The 22,575-nt window shown below is 44.8% G+C and overlaps 1 protein-coding gene across 1 annotated transcript in view; it reads right to left on the bottom strand.

Annotated features, from left to right (window-relative positions):
• Positions 1-3,529: 3,529 nt before the first annotated feature.
• The window catches only part of TRAF3IP2 (TRAF3 interacting protein 2), a 44,873-nt gene continuing 25,827 nt past the window's right edge, over positions 3,530-22,575 (bottom strand). The window contains 7 exon segments of the mRNA XM_027551202.1: positions 3,530-4,089; positions 6,584-6,658; positions 10,816-10,932; positions 11,994-12,062; positions 16,470-16,558; positions 18,731-18,909; positions 22,336-22,528. Of these exon segments, the coding sequence (XP_027407003.1) occupies positions 3,943-4,089; positions 6,584-6,658; positions 10,816-10,932; positions 11,994-12,062; positions 16,470-16,558; positions 18,731-18,909; positions 22,336-22,528 (869 nt within the window). The 3' untranslated portion in view covers positions 3,530-3,942.

The following is a 22,575-nucleotide window of genomic DNA, read 5'->3' as shown; positions in this document are numbered from 1 at the left end:
GTGGTTGTTTATTGGTTGGTGGGCCTGGACAGAACTATTTATCTTGAAAAATACTGCATGATTCTTCAAGAGAAGAAGCATTTGTTCTTCGTGGGACATTTTCCCACAGTCTCACCTTCCTTCTCTTTCATTTGCCACTAGGAGGTGGGTCTCCCTGATTCTTCTTGGTTAATTAAGAAGAAACAGAAAGATCCTGTGTTTTGAGGGACTTTCTGGATTATTTCCCAGTGATCACAGGGCTTTGCAATTCATTTGGCAAACTTGATGGTGGCAGTGGGGCATTTGGCAAAGTGGATGAGGAGGTTGATGAAGTGACTGAGGTTGAGAAGAATGCTATTGGCAAAACATCATGAACCAAGTTCTGGAATGTTCAAAATGGAGAGCTTGCCTCTCTTGCTGACATGACTCTGAGAAAAACCCAGTCTTTAAATAGGTGACTTATTTAATAGGAAGCAAAGAAAAAGGGTATCGACAATTTTTCTGAGCACTGAGCTGAGAAAGACTTTGACTGTAGTCTAATACTTTTGACTATAGCCATGAACTGAGATGTCTTTGAATAATACGGAAGTTAAACAGATGCTTTGGAACTAGTCACTGAAATTAAAAATTACATTTAAAATATTTAAAAGTTTGTTGTTTTTTGGCCACCGTGCAGCTTGTGGGATCTTAGTTCCCCAACCAGGGATTGGACCTGGGTTCACAGCAGTGAAAGAGGGGAGTCCTAACCACTGGATCACCAGGGAACTCCCTAAACATTACATTTTAAATATTCAGGTCAGGTCTGAACAAAGCCTTGAGGCTAAGAGGTTTTTTTATTGAGTCAGACCTACCCCACTTCGACCAGGGTAGTGTCTAAATAAACCAAGTGTTAATCTCTGTGTCGGTGCTCTAAAACAGTTGCTGTAATTCCTCTGATGTTTCTATCAGATGTCATAGAAACTCCAGGGGTCAAATATCCATCACTTGGCTAGTTGTTGTGTGTGTGTGTGCACCCTTTTTGTTGTGTGTGTGTGTGTTTTCATTACCAGTGCTACCAGCTGTAACACTTTAATGACTATTCGTGGAACACGAGGGACCTTCCCTCATCATTCACCTAGGGGGAGAAATAGTGGCTGAGGGCTCACGACAGGTCTCCAAAGAGAAGGAAAGGTAATAACATCACACTATTAAACCTCCGCAAACTAGAAACATTTCAGAGTAATCCTTGCTGATGCCTTTTTTTTTTTTTTTACAACTGTGTGTAGAATCCTTGATGATGCTGTCACCTCCAAAAAAAAAGATAATAAAAGGAGAGAAAGAAGATTTAACGTTTGTGTGTGGGGTGTTTTCCAGGCAATTTGAGTTAATTAAACAAGCACATCAGTTTTATCAGGTCTCAAATGCTATGATGCTAAAGGTACTCATAGAGTCTTAGGAACGAGGACTTCCAGTATATGAGCTTTTCCTTTCCTAGTTTTAAAAACAAAGACATTCACTGTACACAGTAGACATCTAGGTTATAATGTAAAGAAAACTAGTGTTCTTTGTAATTCATCAGCAAAATTCCTTATTTCCAATTGATAAATATTTTTCTTTCCTATGGTGACGTATGGGCTTCACTGATAGCTCAGTTGTAAAGAATTCGCCTACAATGCAAGAGACCCTGGTTTTATTCCTGGGTCGGGAAGATCCACTGGAGAAGGGCTAGGCCATCCACTCCGTGTTCTAGGACTTCCCTTGTGGCTCAACTGGTAAAGAATTCTCCTGTAATATGGGAGATTTGGGTTCGATCCCTGGGTTGAGAAGATTCCCTGGAGAAGGGAAAGGCTACCCACTCCAGTATTCTGGCCTAGAGAATACCATGGACTGTATATAGTCCATGGGGTTGCAAAGAGTTGGACACAACTGAGCGACTTTCACGTTCATGGTGACATATAAGGGTTGAACTATATTGTAATACAATTTAGCCTTGTTTAAGAGGTTAGGACTGCAAGGAGATCAAACCAGTCAATCCTAAAGGAAATCAACCCTGAATATTCATTGGAAGGACTGATGCTGAAGCTGAAACTCCAATACTTTGGCCACTGATGCAAAGAGCCGACTCATTGGAAAAGACAGTGATGCTGGGAAAGATTGAAGGCAAGAAGAGAAGGGAATGACAGAGGATGAAATGATTGGATGGCATCATCGACAAGGGACATGAGTTTGAGCAAACTCCGGAAGATGGTGAAGGACAGGGAAGCCTGGTATGCTGCAGTCCATGGGCTGCAAAGAGTTGGACACGATTATGTGACTAAACAACAGCAACAAAGAGGTTAGACAGAGAAGAGGAAGCAGTGGCTCTCAGCCCTGCCAAAAGTCTTCATACCGGCTTATTATCTTGGACCATAATTAATTTCACCTTGTTCTGTGTAGTAGACTATATATACTATATATATTCATACACATACATATATGTATATATATATATTTCATATATGGGTGTGCTGCGTATGCTTTCTGTGGACACCAGATGCTAAGCTGCTAAGTCACTACAGTCGTGTCCGACTCTGTGCAACCCCATAGACGGCAGCCCACCAGGCTCCCCCGTCCCTGGGATTCTCCAGGCAAGAACACTGGAGTGGGTTGCCATTTCCTTCTCCAATGTGTGAAAGTGAAAAGTGAAAGGGAAGTCGCTCAGTCGTGTCCAACTCTTAGCGACCCCATGGGCTGCAGCCTACCAGGCTCCTCTGTCCATGGGATTTTCCAGGCAAGAGTACTGGAGTGGGGTGCCATTGCCTTCTCCGGAGACCAGATGAGCAAGGTATTATTCATGTGAAGGTACTGTTGAAGGTGTTTTAAAAAGAAGAAAATATCCCTGTTGAGAAAATGTAATTTCAGTCCCTTAGGAGATTATTATGAAAATGAGAACTCTGTCACTCCTCAAGAGTATTTATAACTTAGGTTCTAGGCTTTAAACCTTTTAGGATCATTAGGAATATTTTTGTCCACATAATTATAGAAATGAATCTCTGGTTTTTCAGAAAAGGACTTGCTTAAGGTCACACAGCTAGTGTCACGGGAGATCCCTGGTGGCCTAGGGATTAGGATTTGGCACTTTCACTGTGAGGGCACAGGTCTGATCCCTGAACAGGGAACCATCCCTCAGGCCATGTGGCATGAAACCATAGCTAGTTAGTGGCAGACCCAAGACTAGAACTCAGGTCTCCCAAACCACAATTCTAGCCTGCACTGTACGTCCCCCTGTCTCTTCATGCAGTTCACAGACATTCTGATATATGTAGCCCGGGCCTTAAGAGCTATGATTTTACTTAGGATCATGGTAGTATGTGGTACAAAGTCGTATTTTTATAAAGTTCTACTGAAGGAATAAAACTTTCAAGATGAAGTTAAAAGAGGATGCTTAACTATCTGGCCTTCATCTTTTAATACAAAGCAGTCTGTTACATTGGTCTAATGTTATACTGAAGTAGATTTATCAATGTCCCCGGAAGCAACTGCCCATAAAAATTAATATACATCTATCTCCTTTGAGATAAGTGAAACACAGTTTTACAAAAGAGTAAACCTTTTATTATTTGTACATGAATCAGTTTGGTCTGAGGACACACAGCGTCTGGCGAACTCAGAAATGTTGCCCTAAGCGGAGAGTGTTTGCGGTCGCTGGTGTTTACAGTCATGTCACTTGTATTATCTACGTGCTGGGTGCTGAGGGCCCATTCTGGATACTCAGAGTGTTGGGGGAACATGCACGGTGGTGGGTTTAAGAAGCAGGGAATGCAGAACAGTCATGGCCTCCATCTCAAAGACAAGGTCCTTCAAGGTCTCAGGAGGAAGCGGCCCCTGCAGAACAGGTTTCCTGGGGTTGGAAGGCCCCTCGAGGAAGGACGGAAAACAACAGCCCTGAATGCTGCCAGCCGGCCTCAGCCACAGGAGCTGTAATCTGGGGGTGGGGGTGCGGGGTCACAAGGGGACCACCTGAAGGGTGGGCAGAGGCCCTCGGGGAGGAGCCACGTACTCCTCCTCTCTGAGCAGCCGCAGAAGGATGTTCTTTTTATTCTTGGGCCAGCTGTAGATGTGAGTGTTCTGAAGCCAGGTGGGCACATGCTCCTAGGGCAGGGAGAGAATGACAGAAGCAAAAGCCATTAGAGAAACCTGGATTCCAGATCCCAGCTCAGTTCCCCAGCATCCGCGATTTTCCCTTCACAGGCATCTCCTGCTAAACTCTCCTGGGGGCTATGCTGTTTTGCTTTCGGGAGGGGTTTGTGTGTGAAATGCTCTTGGCTCCGGGTGCCAGCTGTGTAGCTCATTACAGAAAGCACATGTGCACGGCATGTCCCATCAGTCTCCCAGGCTACCTGCCCTTCGCCTTTCAGCATGCTTTTCACCACCCTCTCCTGAGAGGGGTAGGACAGCGGTCACACAGAGCCACGTGAATTCCCCAGTGGCTCCGGCAGAAGTGTGCCAAGGCTGTGGGCATTCATCCAACTCATTATCCTTTCACTCCGGCCCCAGGTCTGACCCGCAGAAGGAGATTCCCCCACCGCAGATCCCAGCAATCCGGCAAAAGCCGAACCTGGTAGCCAGGGATCGAAGAGAGCGCGGTTTCAGACTGCCCTCAGGGAGTGGACATTCTGTTGGGGGCAGACAGATGACGCAGAGGTATAGTGTGTTCGATGGCAATGCAGGCCGTGGAGAAAAATAGAACAGAGTAAAAGGGGTAGGGAGTGCTGGGCAGGGATGAAAACAGCTGTGGTTTTAAGTCGGGCATTAGGGAAAGGTCTCCGCAAAGCTTCCTCACTCTACTTGTTTTCTAGTGAGATCTCTCCTTGCATGTTTTCAGTTGCTCAGTCGTGTACAGTTCTTTGAGACCCACGGCCTGTAGCCCGCCAGGCTCCCCTGGGGTCCAAGGGTCGCAAAGAGTTGGACGCAACTGAGAGACTGAACACACAGGGAAAGGTCTCACTGAGAAAACAAGTGAAGATGTGAAACAGTAGAGTGAGGAAGCTTTGCAGAGCCAGCTTTGACCCCTGGTCGGAGAACTAAGATCTCACATGCCGCAGGGCAACTACTGAGCCCACAGCTAAGACCCAGTGCAGCCAAACAAACATTTTCTTAAAAAAAAGACACAGTTACTGCCTTGAGGAGTTCATAGTCTTATGACGGAGTCAAAATGTAACTATTCTCCAGGCAGTAGCATGCCAAGGGGACAGGTAGACGGGAGCAGTCTGCCCTGAGTGTGGGTAATAAGAGGATTGTTGGAAGAAGTTTAAAAAACATTAACAAAACCAGCTAAAAGTGGGTCTGCTTTTTTCTGTCGCCAAGCTCCAGTAATTCTAAACAATTACTCCCAACACTCCCACCCCCAGCCACATACTGTTGTTGACTCCAGGTACTCTCAAGAGAAGGACTGTTCAATATTTTGGGCATGAAGGGGGAGCAGTCAGGAAAGGCTAAGAAGAGATTGGGTGCTAGAGGGCTAAGTGAGAGCTCACCAGACAGACAAGTCAGGGGAGGGCGCTGCAAGCAGCGAGAACACAAGTGCAAAGACCCAGTAAGCGCGTGGCATGTGGCAGGACACCTGAAACGGCCCACAGTGACCAGGGCGCAGTGTCATCTGTGTGCACAGTGGCAAGGCAGAAAGCTGAGTGGGCAGGCAGAGCCCTCTTCTCAAAGGCCTCGTATGCCATACAAGGAAGATGAACGCGATCTGTAGTCGGTAGGAAACCCACCACAAAACTTCTAAGCTGGAGACAGATAGATCAGATCTACATTTCGGATGTTCCTCTTTGATGGCAGAGCAGAGGATGGCTGGTTCAGAGTCAAAGTGGACACAGCACAATGAGGAAGGAGATCGTGCACTGAGAGCAGTCAGAGGCTGGGCAAGGGACAGGAGCACGCTGTCGGGCACGTTGTGAACTGGGCCAGCCCAGGGGTCCTGGTCCCATAAACTGGTCCCTCCTTTATCCAGGGCAGGAGTCTCAATGCAGTCCTGACATCCAGGGATACTCCAGGGTAGGGTTGGGCCTGAGCTCAGGGTGCTGGGATCTGGCTCCCAAGACCTTCACTACACAGCTGCCATCACTTCTCCAAGCCTGGCACAGGCTCTCAGATGTTTTTCGTCCCTGTTCTCCAAATCCGCTGGCCTGCCCTTCTAGTGAACACAATCCCTCCTATGAGCCACAGCAAAGTTCCCTTTGGTAACTGTGTAGGTTTAATTCCTGTATTCTACAGCTTTGAGCACTGAGCTATGTTCAACAAAACATTTCCGTGCAACAGCCAGCCAAAAATGCTCACATCTTGACTTTTATGTACAAGAGATAAGAAGTATCAGATGAACAGCCTCTTTTCATCTCATGGGCTAAAAACACAAACTACTTCTTTGTGTGTAATGGCTGTTTGAACAATTAGGACAGCGATGGTCTATCAGATAAAGCTTTAAAATCTTCCTGATTCAGGCTTCTTCACCGAGTGCTACAACTTGTTGATCTTTCTGGCAACACTGCTATCTCGAAGGATTGATAAAGAGCTGACAGGGTTTCCCACTTAAAATCCTGGAGCTTTTAAACCAAAGCTGGACTTAAAGACTCGTTTGTTCATTTACCTTCTTGGCATTTGGGAAGAGCACAGGGATGAATCTGAAGTTCATGCTTCCTTGTTTGATGAACTCAATCTGCATCTGGAACAGAACACACTTGAAGGTTTAATTTCAGGACTGAGGACGAGAAATTAATGGTTCTCACCATCATGCAAGCCCACATGGGATTTTTGTTCTGCTTTCTGTCAGTGCCACACACTCCTAATTTTAAGCTGTCCATCACACATCCACGCCTTTTGCCCATTCATCAATCACGTATTGAAAGCCTATTAAGAGTCAAGCTCTGTGTTAGACTTGGGGTTTCAAGGACTAGGATACTTTCCAAGGTGTGCTGAGCTGCCGCACAGCAGTTCACAGAAGCCTGGTGTGCATCTCTTCCCAAGTCTGTGTTCAGTGATTTCACAGTGGTAGTTTGAAGTCAGTCCTGCGAGCGTATTTGTACCATGGAAATGGACAAATGCTACAAATCAGGATTCCCCCTCCTTTTTTTTTTTTTTCCTGAGGACCAGTTTACCAGGTACCACAGCTATAAAGCCAGCAGCTTACTGAGCAGGCAGAAAGGAAAATTACCGACCACAGTACAGTGTGAAAAGTATGAACAAATTGCTGTGGTAGCCCAATGGGGGCCATCCTTTTCTACATCAGTGGTTTGAAGGAGTTACAAGGGAGGTGTCATTTGGATACTAAAAGCAAAGAAGAATTTGCTCAGGTAGGGAAAATGGAGGGAGGTGGGGGAAGGACGGCTTCAGCAAAGGAAATAGTATATGAGCAAATGTCTGGAGGTGTGAAGGAATGTTTGGGGGCTGGGACTGGTTAGGAATGCAGGGGGCCAGGGAGGGTGAGGGAAGCGAAGCTGGAGGTCAATAAGATGAGCTCCATCTGCCAAGCCTTAGGTTCCCCACACCACTCTGACATAGCAGCGGCCCCCAAAAGATCTAGCTGCCAAGAACTCGATCAAAACCAGAAATTTCAGCATGAGAGGAGTTAAGAGCCTTCCGAATCCTGTGACCAGCACAAAGCTTTCAGTCATCTGATGACAAAGGAGATGAGGAATTACGTGTTCCCAACTATCTCATCTTCCAACTGAATTTTATAACTGAGAAACCTTCACCATGCATGGGAATAAAAACAAAACCGAGAGGAAAGTGACAGTGGTAACGACTGAAATCACCATAGAAACCCCCTTATAAACACACACACACACACCTTCCAGGAGGTGTTTTCTCAGAATAACCTCCTGTTAAAAATCAGAAGATAACCCCAAAAGCCTATTTTAAAAGGGCGCTAGAGCGGTGGACTTAAAAGCACCAACGAGAGGAAGGGCACAGCGCTTGTAAGATAAACGTGAAGAACTGGACTCAGTCTCTGACTCCCAGGACACTGCATCCTGTAAAATTTTGCTTGTCTACTAGGCTACCCCAGTGACAGCACTTTCATTCTCTCTCATGTTTCCAGAGATAGACCTTCTGGGAAGCTGTTGGCTCTAGAATGCAGTTATTCCGGGGTTTGTTTGACCCCTCTGCCCTGGAGTTTTCTGCTGCTTGGAGGGGACCAGGAGGTCAGCCAGCTGGGCAGAAAGGCACTTTCCTATCTGGCCTCTTCGACCCCTCCACTGATGAGGAAGGGCCTGAGACATTGTTGTTGCAAGAAACGGAGTTTGGAGACAGTCTGGTCCATGGCTGGGCACTGTCAGACAAGCTCCAAGGTTCAGCTGCCTGTTACTGCCAGGCGACACCACACACCAGCAGAGCTTGACAGGTTTCCTGGGGAACTGGCAGCGACCTGGGGCCCTCAACACACACACGAGCTGACGGCCGGGGGACTGGCAGTTCCTAGAGATGGAGTGCTTTGGGGCCATGAAGTGCTTTGGCAGTGAAGGGGGATAGCACCTAGAGCCAGCTGTGACCTTTTAGGGCAGAAACAGTACCCCTCTCTGGGCTCCACCCGGGGGCTGCCAGGCTGGGTAAGAATGAAATAAGAGGGATACTCATCTTACTCTCTGACCTCCCCACCTTGCCTTGGCTTTTACTTTGGGTTGATTGTGAGCTCAAGTAAGGGGTCAGCACTTGGTAGAAGAGGAACCAGAGACTCTGAAGAACCAGACGGGGATATCCACGCATCCAGCCTGCCTTTTTCCTATGCTCCTCCTGAGCCACAGGATTTCAGTCCACTTCCCTTGAGTTAAAGCTGCATGTCCTTGCCCCTCCTGACCCCCTGGTGCCCTGTGCTGCTTACTTATTCCATCTGAGCCACTTTTGCTTCCTGTCCCATCTTCCTGTCTTAATCAGGGAACTTTTATGCCCATTCCAGGGGCCTTCCCCGCCTTGTGGAATGTTCAAGCTGAAATGGAGCTTACAAGTTCTAGTCCAGTGAGTTTCAAGCCTTTTTAAGTCTCAGAATCCTTGGTAAACAAGCCCGAGAAAGGCAGACAGCTCTGGGGGAGGTGCCCAGCAGGTATGGGCACAAGGGTGGCTTCACAGGAGAGTGTGACCGTCACAAGCCTAGTCTGGCATCCCAGTCAAGCAGGTGCTGTCTCCTCAAAGGTCAGTATGATCACAGAAAGCAGGGAGGCTGCTTGCCCGTAACACAGTCCGTTTCAAAGCTGGATGATATTTTCAGCCAGAATGTTCTGTCAGATGCTAAGTCTAACTTCCTGTTTGGTTCCTCTGCTGGTTTTAGTTTGACCAGGCCCCCAGAGTTCAGGTGTTGCTGATCTATCATGAACTAGAACCATACCTTCCCTTGACTGAGCATCTGATCTAGGCCTTATGCTCTACAGACTTTATTTCACCTAATCTTCACAACAATACTGTTCAGTTCAGTTCAGTTCAGTCGCTCAGTCATGTCCGACTCTTTGCGACCCCATGAATCACAGCATGCCAGGCCTCCCTGTCCATCACCAACTCCTGGAGTTCACTCAAACTTACATCCATCGAGTCGGTGATGCCATCCAGCCATCTCATCCTCTGTCGTCCCCTTCTCCTCTTGCCCCCAATCCCTCCCAGCATCAGAGTCTTTTCCAATGAGTCAACTTTTCACATGAGGTGGCCAAAGTATTAGAGTTTCAGCTTCAGCATCATTTCTTCCAAAGAAATCCCAGGGCTGATCTCCTTCAGAATGGACCGGTTGGATCTCCTTGCAGTCCAAGGGACTCTCAAGAGTCTTATTCAACACCACAGTTCAAAAGCATAAATTCTTCGGTGCTCAGCTGTCTTCACAGTCCAACTCTCACATTCATACATGACCACTGGAAAAACCATAGCCTTGACTAGACGGACATTTGTTGGCAAAGTAATATCTCTGCTTTTCAATATGTTGTCTAGGTTGGTCATAACTTTCCTTCCAAGGAGTAAGCATCTTTTAATTTCATGGCTGCAATCACCATCTGCAATGATTTTGGAGCCCAGAAAAATAAAGTCTGACACTGTTTCCACTGTTTCCCCATCTATTTCCCATGAAGTGATGGGACCAGATGCCATGATCTTCGTTTTCTGAATGTTGAGCTTTAAGCCAACTTTTTCACTCCTCTTTAGTGACCTATTTTTTGAATAGTAACATGGAAGCACAAAGAGGTTTAATGGTAAAGAATCTTCCTGCAGTACAGGAGAGCTGGGTTTGATCCCTGGGTCAGGAAGATCCCCTGGAGAAGAAAATGGCAACCCACTCCAGTATTCTTTCCTGGAGAATTCCATGGACAGAGGAGCCTGGCAGGCTACCATCCATTGGGTCACAAAGAGTCAGATACAGTGGAGCGACTCACTTTCACTTTCCACGGTCATACACCCGATACAGGAGGAAGGCAGGTTTGAACACGGGCTGCCTGACACTACACTGTGTCCTCTCGGATGTGCTGCTCTGGCTCTCTGAAAAGGCAGAGGACAGAACTGGGCACAAATGCAGGGAGCCTGCTCTCGTTACAGCCCTGTCTCCTGCCCTCCCAGGACTTCACATCTGTGGGTAAACAATTAAACCAGCAGAGTTCTGCTTTCCCGAATCTTGAAACTTAGAGATCACAGATTAATCTCCCTGTTACTGAGAAGGAACACGGAGTCCCAGAGGCGTGGGGACTTGCCCCAGGTCCCCAAGGTAGATGGAGCCAGAACCAACACCCGCCTCTCCTGCCTCATTCTTCAACCATCAGCCCTCACCCTCAGTGGGTATCCAGTGAAGGACAGGCTTTCACAGAAGCAGAAGCCCGACTCCGAGGGCTGGCAAGGTGCTGTGGTTTCATCACTCACCATTCGATGAATGTACTTAGTATGTAAGCCATGTTCATCCTCGTCCAGCTGCGACTCAGCGCCTTCCACATCCTGTTTGTATTTGGGGCTGATTGCTACGATTATCATTACTGTCTTCTGTTAATGAGAGGGAGAAAGCATGTTTATGGAAGTGTGGCGTGTGGTCCATTTGGGGAAGGCAGGCTGGAAACTGGCCAGCAAGACTGTGAGCATCTTCTGATATACTGCAGGGTGGAGGGCCGGCCCCCATCCACGGAAAGTGACAGGCAAGGCCCCAACCCAGGCAGACTCCTGGCTCCCCACCCGCTTTCCCCCTCCCCACAGCCCTGTCTCCCACCCCAGCTCCCTTCAAACACAAGAGTCTCTCCTAAATGGACGCGGTTCTGCCCACCATCTTCCACAACCATCACTAATAAAGGTCTAATGAAACCCGGAATGACTAAGTAACTCTGCATTGTGGCAGAGAGGCTCTGCCTCCCTCCAGCAGCGGGATCTAAGCTGTCAGTTACTGCACCCTTGACTGCCCTGCTTGCCGCTGACGCTTAGCCCAGTCGGGAGGAGCAGACCCTTCAGCACAAAGCAAACATCAGGCTGCAGACAAAAGGAAAAGCCTCAAAACCCCAGCCAGCTCAGACTCCGTCCCCCACCGGCTGACGCGGACAGGCTGGCGGCAATCAATTTCTATCTTGTTAAAGCACAACGTGTCCCAGTGGCGGGTATAGATTCTGTCCGTGAAAAACAAATCACAAGGCTGTGAGGGGGCATCTGGGGTGGGGGGTGGGCGGCGTGCTGCCCTGCCTGTGAGGCTGCCCAGGAAGCCTCTTCAGTCTGATCCTGCAGAACACTTGGTGCTGGCCTCAGATTAAATTGAAGTCTGCTGCTCCCTCCCTACTCCCCGCCTTCATTTCCTCCTTCCCTATTCTGGTCAAAAAATTGTTTGCTCTGATTATTATCAACCACCTGTGTCTGGTTCGACAGTTATTTCCTGCCTGTGCATGTCCAGGAGGGTGACCCCATCCTTTCCAGGTCTTTGCACGGCTGCCAACAAGGGAAGCTTTGTTGGGACTTGGTCAGCTTTGGCCGTGGTGGGTATGCCAGTGCTTCTTTCATAAAATAACTCCACAAGCTAATTGTCTTTCTCACCAGCAAACAAGGTCAGAATTTTGGAATGTACTTACATCCCTAAGGTAGCGTTCCATCCACTTAATGATATCAATGCCTCGGATTCTATCTTCAAATATGTCAATCTACAAGAAAAAAAAGATGTGGAAAGTGGCTCTTAATGAGAAGCTCTGTCTAGATGCAAAGCAAGAGAAAGCACAAGAGGCTGTATACATTTAAGGCTGAAAAAGTCACTAATGTGTTTTTGCAAAGAAGAGCCTGAAAGTCTAAAAATCAAGATGTAGTTTTCTTAAAATGTTTCCTATTTCAAGATTAGTAGGCATTTGAGTATTTAATATTAGTAATTATGTTTTAAAAATTTGAGAGACATAGTAGACCATCAAGTTGGATGTAAGCCAGCAACATATGCATTATATATATACACAAAACATATGCACATATATATGTGTGTGTATATATATATATATATCTGTAATTTGAAGGCAAACATGATTCTGGAGGATTTTAATGGATGTGTTGTATGCAAGTACTGAGATACAATATGGCACTTTGCTTGCATTAGCCAGGTCATTATTATGGTATTATATCCAGTTTTGACCTATATATTTAAAAAGGATTGTGTGAAACTTGAAGCAAATCCAAGAAACAGTCACAAAAACAATTATTGAGATAGTGGGGGAAAGGTTTATGATGAAAGTTGGGAAGTAGAACTCTTGGGCCTTGAAAAGACTGGTATTAAATATCAAATTTTTGAAGGGGAGAAAAACCAGTTATTTTCCATTTTACAGAAGCCCAAACAAGCCCTTTCTTGGGCTCAGGCTTGTCCTGCAGCCAGAGAGGAGTGTGTGTCTGCACAAGGTGCTCCTGATTGGAAGATGGATTGTGTACAGGGATGGTGATGCAGGGAGAGAGTCCCGAAGAGGGGTGATCTGATTCAGCCCCACTGCTCCCACGTCAGTTGTCCTCAGTGTCATGCTGCCGTTTAGGGCCAGTCAAGTTCCAGCCATTCAGCAAGCTTTCCATGCGTCCATGATCCAGTGTCACGTCTTTTCCCCACACATGTCCCATCTATTCTACTCTCCACATTTGCGCTCCCTGCGCCATAAAAGCACAGTGCAAGCCCCCCTCTCTGTGAATCCTCCCCACATACTGCCTTTCTCCTCCTCCCCTTAATGAACTCTACCCCACTGTGACTACTGATGGTACTGGACAATGAACACATTATTAGGGCATTCTTTCATTTACTGAATGTCTCATGGATGCCTGGCTTATCTCCTGAGCCAGGTTCTAAGCTTCCTATGGAACAAGATCCTGTTCTACACCAAACTCAGATACATATAGAATATGAATTCAGAATATGTATTTTTAAACTGATGGAACATAAAAGATGGAATGGCTTTTCTTTCGGTTTGGATGATTCCTGCTTTAAAATGTTCAATGGCCAATGACTACATTAGGTAACCTTGAGAGAGGCTTTCCAGTTCTCTGAGACTGCATCAGTTATCCATTTCTGTTTTACGAGAGAGAAGCAATGTATGTCAGGGCTGACAAGAGACGGGCAGCGTGGCTTTCCTCTTTCCACTTGGAAGACTTTGAAAATGTTCCCGAAGTTCTCTAAGTCTTACTATTTTCATTTGTAGTATGTGGTTAATAAACCTACTTCCTAGACTGCTTGTGAGGATTATAATGAGTTAGAGTGGAAAAGGCATATCATAATGCCAGGCATAAATAAGTCCTCGGTAAATGGTCATTCTTATTATTATCCCAGCACCTCAATTCTTCCTTGCTATGGAGGTAGACATTCTGGAAGGAACAATGTGCTGGAGGTCTTCCACTGGTCTCTCCAGACATCTACTAAAATATACAGCTTCTGTCAGGCCAACTTTTCCACCCAGCTACTGTTATGAGCTGAATTGTGTCCCTCCAAATTCATGTTTCAATATATGTCTTAACCCCTTGTGTCCCAGACTATGACTGTATTTGGATATAGGGCTTTTAAAAGGTGACTAAAGTAAAAGGGGTTTCGTAGGTGGGCCCTGATGCAGCATGACTGGTGTCCTTATAAGAGGAGACTATAAGGAAAGACCAGAGGAAAGACCAGGAGAAGACAGAGGGAGAAGACGGTCCTCTACAAGACAAGGAAGAGATTTCAGAATGAAACCAACCCTGCTGAAACCTTGATCTTATACTATGAGCCTCCACAACTGAGGAAATAAAGGACAGTTTAGGCTCCCTAATGGCACCCCACTCCACTACTCTTGCCTGGAAAATCCCATGGACGGAGGAGCCTGGAAGGCTGCAGTCCATGGGGTCGCTGAGGCTCGGACACGACTGAGAGACTTCACTTTCACTTTTCACTTTCATGCATTGGAGAAGGAAATGGCAACCCACTCCAGTGTTCTTGCATGGAGAATCCCAGGGATGGGGGAGCCTGGGGGCTGCCGTCTATGGGGTCGCCCAGAGTCAGACACGACTGAAGTGACTTAGCAGCAGCAGCAGCAGCAGCAGCCTGTGGTACTCTGTGGCAGACCCGGCAAACCAATATAGTGCCCCCTTTAGGTTGTAGGAGTCACTGGTCCCTTGTCTTTTTAGGCCTCAGGGTGGTAGACTCTCCTTGCTTTTGCTAGGCCTGGGATATTGCACTATTCATTCTCTATGGGTTTCCTCGACTCACCTAGAACTTTGAAAATGATCCATTTATTAAATTACCCATTAAATTAATTTTTATCCACTAAGGGGATCTTGATGTAGCGATACAATAACTTAGCTATCCAGGATGAGGCTCTGGGATTTTACCACAAGCTTTAAGGACTTCCCTGGTGGCTCGGATGGTAAAGAATCCATCTGCAATGCAGGAGACCTGGGTTCGATCCCTGGATTGGGAAGATGCCCTGGAGAAGGAAATGGCAACCCACTCCAGTATTCTTGCCTGGAAAATTCCATTCCCAGAGGACTTTGGTGGGTTATAGTTCACAGGGTCACAAAGAGTCCGACATGACTGAACAACTCACACTTTCACTTTTCACTTCATAATGATGAGGATTAGGGTTTAGGGACAAATTTAAATTGGGCCTAAGCAGCCCCTAATTGTTAAGGTCATAAAAACCTGTCCTCTTCTCTGGGGCAATCAGTATGCTTATGTGGAAAGGACTAAAATAAGATCTTTTCTACAATGTTGGCCTTATGTCCTATAATTTGATTTTATATGACTTGCCCCAGTGTTTCTTATCCCAGAAACGAGAAATTGAAATGCTGATCTGTATATATTCACATATCTATATAGTCATGAAGTTGGGGTGTAGAGTGTATACTTGTAAAAATTTTCGTATACTTCCATTTAAAAATAATTACAGACTAAAGAAATATTTGAATAAAACTCCTGTTAGAAATGCTAAATAATCCTTAAAATGGACATTTAGTTACTAAGTATTCTTTCTTTATTCTTCAACATTTGTATTTGTAGATATTTCCCTTAATTTTTCACTACTCTTTAGCATCCACTGTCACTAAATACACAGAGGAGGCCTCAGGGAAGGAAGAGAAGTGATATCAGTGTTTGAGGAAAGCCAGTCCTCCGAGTAGCCTCCTGTGGTATTCTATTTATCCTAAGGAAGACTTACATGGGTGTAAGCTGTGCTTTTCCAAGGCACTGCAGGGCACTTGAAGAGTGTGTGCTTCCTGAAATTTCTTGGCCTACGATCACAGTGGACTGCAGGGCTGGGGTGTCTACCTTCCTGAACTAGCCTAGACCAACTGAGAACCCGGCCCTGGGTCGCAGAACCTGGCTCCCTGTTCAGAATTGTCGGTGCTGGACTGCCAGCTGTGCACAGTGGGGTGGGGGGCCCCAGGCTGCCGGGCTTCCACCTCAAACCATGCAACCCAGTGCAGAATGCAAGGATCTTGTCAAATGAGCAGGTGACCTGGTGAGCCTCCTGCACCGCAAGAAGCACAACCAAAGTGACATGATTGGTGAGGAAGGGCAAAGGTGCCAAGTGCAGTGAGAGCCCGGCTTTCCTTTAGGCTGAGCACCAGCTGCGTGCATGCTGGGCATCAACACCGTGCTAGCTGTTCAAAGGCACTTGTTTGTTGCTGCTGCTTAGTTACTTCTGTTGTGTCCGACTCCGTGCGACCCCATGGACTGTAGCCCACCAGGCTCCTCTGTCCATGGGATTCTCCAGGCAAGAATGCTGGAGTGGGTTGCCATGCCCTCCTCCGGGGGATCTTCCCATCCCAGGGATTGAACCCTGGCCTCCTGCATTGCAGACAGATTCTTTGCTGTCTGAGCCACCAGGGAAGTCCTCAGAGGCACTTGGGGTCACTCAAAAGGCATGCAAGAAAAACATGTTGGAGAGTTTGGATAGTTTGAATTCTAGAAAACAATTACCTAAACCCATAAGCATTTGGGTCATGATCACATAAATCATATAATAGAGTTTAAGCCATCAACAACTTTTGACACGTTTCTCTTATTTTTTTTGTTTTCATTATACTCACTTTAATTGTTTAGTCTTCTCTTTGGATAAAATACTTACCGCAGTTTGGAAGCCGTTTACCAACAAAAAGTTCACGAATTTTACCACCTCCATGGCTGTGTCCATAGAATAAGTGATAAAGACTTTCCCTAAAGAGAGATTTTTGTCAATTATTAGAAACTAGTCAAATCATTCCACTCTAAACAACACTTGCAAATCGCATGCAGTGTCTTTTGGCCTTTTAGAACAGTGAAGGGACTCCTCAGAATGAGGGGGCGGTCTCAGGGCTTATGTCTGCAGCAGAGTGAACTGTCCTCAGACATAGATCTACAGGCCCAAAGGGGCAGGGGGTCCATCCCAGGGTGTGCAGACTGCTCAGGGTGCGTCAGAGAGAGTGCTGGCAGGCTGAGAGAAGCAGAGGAGGTCTTCTGAAAAACCACATGATGCATTAACAACAACAAAAAAAATCCGCCATCCAGAATCTGTGGGGCCTTAAGGTTAGGCCACCCCGGGTATATGAGACGCACTTGGCACTGTGCCCAAGAAAATACTCTCACAGCAGGCCTGGAAGTTGAGCCCTGCTAAGAGGCCACCCAGCCGTGTCCTCTTTTGATCTCATGATGTGATGCTCTCTGATACCCTGAACTTGATGAGAGCAAGTGAGGGGAGGGAGAAAGTGGTTCTCCACCACCTTCTTCCCCTCACTACTTATTGGTCGGGGACTGGCAAGGAAGTTAGAGTAGACTAAAGGGCAGCTCAGAAATGTTATTAAGAACTTCAGTAGCTTGAAGCAGAGACCCTGCCTCTGGGCAGTCCAGCATCACTGACTCCCTTACTTGTCCATGAGTCAGTCTAGAGCTGCAGATGGCATTGTGCCCACAAGCTTAACCCAGTCAGGATAAGAACCAGTGTTCTCCCAGGCTAATGTCTTGGGTAAATTATCTGGCTAGCGTGTTAATGTAGTAGATGAATAATCTCTCTCTGTTGGCATTTAGTCTGAAATCAACTGGCTACATCTCAGGAAGCTCTGGGGCAGAGGGTGGAGAAGACAGTGGGGGCGGGGTTGGAGGGAACCCACTTACTACGCTTGAAAGTGTTAGTTGCTCAGTCGTGTCCAACTCTTTGCAACCCCATGCACTGTAGCACACCAGGCTCCTGTACTCATGGAATTCTCCAGGTAAGAATACTGGAGTGAGTAGCCATTCCGTCCTCCAGGGGACCTAGGCTCTTGTTTTTGAAGCACCTCTCTCAAATGAGAGGATGTTCAGTGGTCATATTGACTCATTTAAGCAGCCAGGCATATTGATGGCACTCAATATATTTTATTCTCAACACATAATATTCAACCAATTCCTCTGTAAGAATTTTAGGACTCCCTTTATAGGTTATGGTAAAATTAATACGCTCTATACACTGATATCCAGACTATATCCCAACATTATCTGTTCTCCAGAAATGCTCAAAATTTAAATGTATAAGATTTTAAGATTAAAACAAAATTTTTTAAATAAAAAACAATTGTCATAGAAATCTTTCAGAGCCTTAAATGACTAAAGAATATTGATTCCCCAGTTGGAATTAACAAATGCAAAGGGCTTAATTTTAAGTTTAGTTCAAAGCAGTACCTAGATTTGGAAAGGGCTTATTGGAATTATGGCAAGCACAACAGAATAAAACAATTTCATAAGGGGTGACTGTTTTCTTAAGATTTCTGGAACTTACAGTCCTGACTGACCTTCATATGAGAACATTTTGGTGATATTTCAACATTTCTGGTTCTGGCTGCAAAATGTGGAAAAAGCATCATCACCTGACACTTAGTCGAATGTTTCTTTAAATAAAAGGCTTAGTTTGCATTTGGTTGTACAGCAGCATGGAGAATGTGAGACTGGTTTTTCCAAACACGATTGCTCATTCCTACAGGAAATGACCTCCTTCTTGAAGGCTGCTGCTAATTTATGGTGAGACACTAGGTCCCTGGCCAATACCACATGGACATCCAATCAATTTATCCAGGGACAAGTCCACTCAAGAGAATCATTTAGAAGAGGGAGAAAGCATGGGGGTTATTTGTTGTTGCAGTACAGTTGTAGAAAATCTAGTGGTAAGCACTTTGGGAGTATTGCAGGTGGTGTCAGAATCACTACAAACACTCACACAAAATCCTGGTTAGTTTTTAAACAAAAAGCAAAAAAGGATATTTCATTTCACTGTGGAGTATGTGAGAAATATCCAAGATTATAGATGAAGAATCATCAAGTACTCTCAAAGTGTAAGACGTGACCAAGAAGGAGGAAAAAACCACATTGCAAACAACTTACGCAATTCTTCTGGCAAATTGCTTGTTTTCAGAGTTCCTCTGGCTAGAGGGTGACTCGGGGGTCTGGGGACAGCAGCTGGCGATGGAGCCTGGGGATCCTGTGGCCTCAGCTCGGCAGGACACTCCAAGGACCCCTCAGGAGCACCACCTCTATTAGGTGGCTGGTTATACAGCTGATCCCTGGAAAGGAATACATTCACAGTAAATGTTCATGTTGCATAAAGGCAAACCTAGAGGGACAGAAAGCCTTTAATGACTGTGGGTAATACCAGTGAGCTATCTTTCTTCTGCCTCCATTTCTTTTCTGAGCCAGAAGGACAAAGGTTTGGTGTTTTGTTTTGTTTTTTTCCTCAGACTTTTTGTCAATAAGCAGTTCAGCCAGCTGGCATTTATAAGGGCCTGTGCTTGGGGTCAAAGAGGGAAGCAGGATTTGATTTCTGAATTTAAGGACTGTATAATGGGGAAGATGATTCTTATGTTCAGATCAGACAAGACCACCAACAAAACAAAGTAATATAATGGGTGACATAGAAGGTTTGATGTTTAGGCATTCAGATAAAACGACAGAACTTTAAGCTCATAATAGATAACATTTGGGCTTCCCTGGTGGCTCCGACAATAAAGAATTTGCTTGCAATGCAGGAGGTATGGGTTCACTCCCTGGGTCTGGAAGATCCCCTGGAGAAGGGAATGGCTACCCACTTCAATAATCTTGCCTGGAGAATTCCATCAACAGAAGAGCCTGGTGGACTATATAGTCCTGGGGTCTCAAAGAGTCACAATTAACACAACAACAACAGATAACATTTATTTATGTATTAAAAGATAGAAAAGACCATGTAGGTTTAAAAGTATCTATGTTGTGGGGTCTCTTTGCTGGCCCAGTGGTTAAGACTCCTTGCTTCCACTCTATGGGGCACAGATTTGATCCCTGGTCCAGGAGCTAAAATTCCTCATGCTGCATGGCACAGCCGAAAAAAAAAGTATCTATGCTGCTAATATTTCACAAATGAACATCCAATTTTGAAGATCTACTAAAGACATGTCTACCACATTATCATATGGCATCTTTATTATTATTTTGGTCACCAGTATTCCTATGAATAGTCTGCTGAGAAGAAAGATCAGGTGCACTTGTGTGAGATTTGGAAGGTAGAAGGACATGTAAGCCATGCTTCTGCCACTTCTGTGGTTTCTGTTGCTAAGTGCTGTCATGGGGTGCTGAGGAGGCCTCCCAGTGTTCCGGTACAGCTTCAAGGGAAGGGCATGGGCATCGGTATTTTGCCAGTGCAGATCTGGTAGGCACGGAATGTTTCCAATAGCTGCAGTGGCAGTTTCCTGATTCTGGTTGGTGCTGGCAGCGTGGCCTAGATTGGAGAGCCCTGTGGTGGCTTTCTGGCCCTCTGCCTCTCTGACCAGGCCAGAGGAAGCAGCCCCTCTGTTCCCCAGTTCTGTGATATTGCCCGGGGACCATTCCTGGAAGCCCAACCTAAAACCTCCAGCCTCCAATGTCATAAGCACCCAATTCCTTATATTAAATCCCTTCTGTTTACAACAGCTAGAGTTGTTTCTGTTTTCTGTAACTGAATTCTAACTGCTAGGGGGACTAAAACTGTATCTATAATACTTTATTTCTTCAAAAAAATATGAAGTAAATGTGGCATTGTTAACATTTTAAAAAATCTAGGTAGCGGGAACAGGAATGTTACTTGTTATGTGTTTGCGATTGTTTTATATTATAAATTAAAAAAAAGTTTTGAATGTAATATCTATGTGTATAGGCCTAGTTTTAGTGGATTATTGCTTCTGCTTTCATATTTTTACCCAAAAGAGTAATCAAAAAATTCTGAAAGTCCTATGTAACAAGATTTAAAATTATACAAAATCTCAACTATGCTATTAATACATTTCTAATTGTGGTGTTTGAGGAAGTTATTTTTATTTTATATTATTATAGAAAAAATTTCTACACAATATGCCTTCATCTAATGGGGATCCAATTCCATATTCTTTTTGCATTAGTGCCTTTGTACCCAAAGTTAGTTGTTTACAAAAGATGATTGCTCATTTGACAAAGCTTCCCAGGTGGCGCTAGTGGTAAAGAACGCACCTTGGTAACCCACTCCCGTATTCTTGCTTGGAGAATCCCATGGACAGAGGAGCCTGGAGGGCTACAGTCCGCAGGGTCAAAAAGAGTCAGACACGACTGAAGTGACTTCATGCATGCATGCTCATTTGAAAAAAAAATCTTAAGGCCTTGATATTAAAAAAAACTTTCATATATAAACAATATAATGGAGAGTAATGACAGAGTAATCTTTCTGTATTAAGATTCTCCTTCCAAAGATCAGTAAGAAGAGAATTAATCTCATTACCTGAACTTACTTTTCATTATCTTAAAATGATAAATCCTTGGAGACCATAGTAGGCTTTAATTGATGTTATAAAAGCAATTGCTCTGAACTATTTTACAATAAATAAATCCAAAATTATTTCAAAATAAAAGTTCATTTAAAAAATTACTATTGCTTCTCCTATTCAACACTACACATAGAGATGCTTAAATTTTGTTTTCTTGGAATTTTAGATTGCTTTCTGCAAGAGTGCTGATCTGACTATAAACTCACTACTTAATTCCATTACTTAAATTCCATTCTATTTTTTTTGTAAAAAAAAAAAATAAGGCATCTGTCTGCAAAGAAAATCTGAGGGTTATTGGCTTTTGAGTGAAGAGGAAAGGCACCTTATTTGCCATTGTAAATAGAGTAGGCCTTTTTTTCAATACACTTTTTGAGCTGATTACCTATTTCTCCATTTCTGAAAAAAAACTGCTTCAATAAGAGGTTCATATCTCATTCCGTTCTCAAAATGGAATATAGATTTACTTTGAATGATAGATAAAAGTTGTGCTTGAGCAAGAGCAAATGTTTTATCTACTCTCTTTCCAATTTTGTCATAAATTAGGAAGCTCCATTTACATGAGTTTTCCCTGTATATTTTAGATCTATAAATGAAGAGAAAAAAAAAAAAAAAACTTGAGGAGTCAAAAAAGAACAATGAATAGAAATATGATTAAAAGATTAGACAATAATGTCAAGAAAAGCCAAAATTATTTTTCTGGAAGAAATATTGGAAAGACCTAATAATGGTGTTAAACATGAGTGAATGCTTTTATTACAAAATAACAGTTGTTTTAAATTTCTATTGAGAACCAATTGAATTTAAAATTTCAAAGTAAGAAATGGACTTAAACAGGTGTAGAGACTAGGGATATAAAAAAGAATTTTGTAGCCTTGGAAGTCAGTCATAGTGAAAATGAAAACCTATTTTTTGATCCAAAAGGCCAAGAGATCTGGAAGTAAAAGGTGTGACTTAGCATCTTAAGAGCCTTTCCTTCAAGGTCTTCATGTATCTGGTGAAGAGATTCTTATCACACAGCTTCCGTTTCCTCCTGACCTGAAAAGTCTGTGTGGGGTGTTCAACTGTGTGACTTGGTCACCAGCCTGCGTGGCAAAGGAATAGAGTTCTGATGCATATTGATTGCATTGGTGTCATTCTTTTTCATGTTAATATTGTCTGAAATTTGGCCCCATCAGTTGTACTTACTGATACCTGGGGAGACCTGGGGGAGAGTAGTTTCTCTGTGGAGGTCTCTCCTCTTGGTCCCAGGGGCTGGGACAACTCAGGATGACCTTCTGCACAGGGTGCAGGCCCCTCACATGGGCTCCAGGTGGGGCCTGCCCAGGTAGAGCTGGCTGGATCACTTGCTGGTAGGCTGCTCGAGGGTAGTTATGGCCATCTGTAGGTGAAGACAGCAAAGAAAACAGGAAAGACTGACTGTGGCTC

This window comes from Bos indicus x Bos taurus, chromosome 9 (genome assembly GCF_003369695.1).
Source record: "Bos indicus x Bos taurus breed Angus x Brahman F1 hybrid chromosome 9, Bos_hybrid_MaternalHap_v2.0, whole genome shotgun sequence".
Classification (NCBI taxonomy): Eukaryota; Metazoa; Chordata; class Mammalia; order Artiodactyla; family Bovidae; genus Bos; species Bos indicus x Bos taurus.
This window is presented reverse-complemented; position numbering and strand designations above follow the sequence as displayed.